The sequence below is a fragment of the Orycteropus afer genome, unplaced genomic scaffold (assembly GCF_000298275.1).
Source record: "Orycteropus afer afer isolate SDZICR_OR568_19922 unplaced genomic scaffold, OryAfe1.0 scaffold00376, whole genome shotgun sequence".
NCBI lineage: Eukaryota > Metazoa > Chordata > Mammalia > Tubulidentata > Orycteropodidae > Orycteropus > Orycteropus afer.
The window spans coordinates 225,030-226,754 of record NW_006921963.1 but is presented as its reverse complement, the minus strand read 5'-3'; the positions used below and the strand labels follow the sequence as shown (position 1 = coordinate 226,754).

At 45.8% G+C, this 1,725-nt stretch overlaps 1 protein-coding gene across 1 annotated transcript in view; it reads right to left on the bottom strand.

The window, feature by feature from the left end:
• The window catches only part of COG7 (component of oligomeric golgi complex 7), a 111,114-nt gene that overhangs the window by 46,781 nt on the left and 62,608 nt on the right, over window positions 1-1,725 (bottom strand). Inside the window, exons 8-9 of the mRNA XM_007953190.1 lie at window positions 1,270-1,397; window positions 187-341 (exon numbers count right to left, since the gene is read on the bottom strand). Coding sequence (XP_007951381.1) covers window positions 187-341; window positions 1,270-1,397 — 283 coding nt within the window. The remainder of the gene's footprint in view (window positions 1-186; window positions 342-1,269; window positions 1,398-1,725) is intronic.

Here is a 1,725-nt window from a genome sequence, read left to right as displayed (position 1 = left end):
CGACTGCTTCAATGTTTCATCATTACAAACAATGCTGCCATGGACATCCTGGAGAATGTCGTCTTGGGCTCGGGTGCAAGTGTCTTTCCAGGGGTCATGGCAGAACACAGGGCATGTGTATTTCTGATTATGCAGATACTGCCAAACTGCCCTCCATGTGGCCCAGCCCCTTCCCCGCAGCCTTACTTGGCAAAGAGAGCTTTCAGGGCCATCAGCAGGCCGCAGGTGCCCAGGCCATTGGTGAATCGGATGCATCTATCAATTGCCGTGGAGGCCAGACCAAAGAGCTTGTTCACGGAGTGGCTCAGCTCTTGGACACAGTCGATCACTTCCCCGTGCTCCTGGGCAGGAAACACAGACAAACAAAAGCTGCATCAGACTAGAGAACATCTGACTAGACAACATCAAGGCAGCAGGAGACCTCCAAACTTCCATGAGGTCAAATCACTTAACAAAGGCATCAGAAACCAGAACTAGACTCTGAGAGAGCCTGACCCAGGGAGGGAGAAGGGGGACAGTAAAACCACAGAATTTAACTCCTCACAGAAAAGTACAATCTAGTTCATACTCTATTTCTCTATTTTCATACTCCTCTTTTTCTGTGATTATTAAGATGGCATCTCTCACTTTTGCTCTTGACCAAGGATTCAAACTCTCCACATCAGACACTCCCAGAGAAGGTAGAGGAAGGGAAATGATTCCTCCAGGGACAAGAACATAACTGAAGTGGTACAGACTTTCAAGGGACATCCCTAGAAAAATGGCAAGAGGCAAGTGATTTTAACCACTGTAAGATCAATTCTTGAAGGTCAATTACTCTCACGAAAACCTGAGATGACTTGATGATGACTTGAAAACAAAATAATGTTTGAAATGGAAATGACCTCAATTCCTCCTGGTGACCTGTGTGTTTCTCCCCCAGTGAACCTGCCCTGACAGCACTGTCCACGGGTGGTACGCTTCTGGGCCCAGTTGTGTATCTTCCTTAAAGGAAAGCCCACTCTAGTAACAAATTAACTGAATCAGGGGAGATAACCACCAGAATTTTATCAGGTATTTTAAACAGAAAATTGATAGCATCTCCATGGTCTCATTTTACATTTGGATTACAAGAGCCCATGAAGGCACCAAGAGCCCACTTTTTGCACACTTGATCCCACCTCATGCTTTCTCCAGTGCACCCCACCCCCAGTCCGTCATCAGACTTGGTCTCAACCCCAGCAAACAGAGAATGGAACTAAACGGCCACTGGCAGTGTGCTGACGTTACCAAGGGCACGGCACTCATCTGGATGAGGAGGTGGCTCTCTTCCATGTCACCATACTTCAGCTGGTAGGGTCTGTACGGAGCATACACGGCATCCACCAGCTCCATGACTTTCACCAGGTTGTGCTCATCTTTAGGAAATCAGAAATCAAAAACAGTAATCAACAAACAACCCAAAACTAAATGCTGGAGAACAGAGAGGTACTCTACTGGAACTTTTCTTGTGTTCCATCTTTAGGGGTGACTACATTTTCTTTATTGTTAGCACTGAATTATGTTCCCCAAAAAATAAGTGTCATAAATCCTACCCTGTATGCCTGTGCTTATAATCCCATTCAGGAATGTACTGTTTTTGTTAGATTAATGAGACAGGATTCATGTAGCGTGCATCTTGAGCCAGCCTCTTTTGAGATATAAAAGAGAACAAACAAGCCAGCAGAGATGGGGGAAGAGAGATGC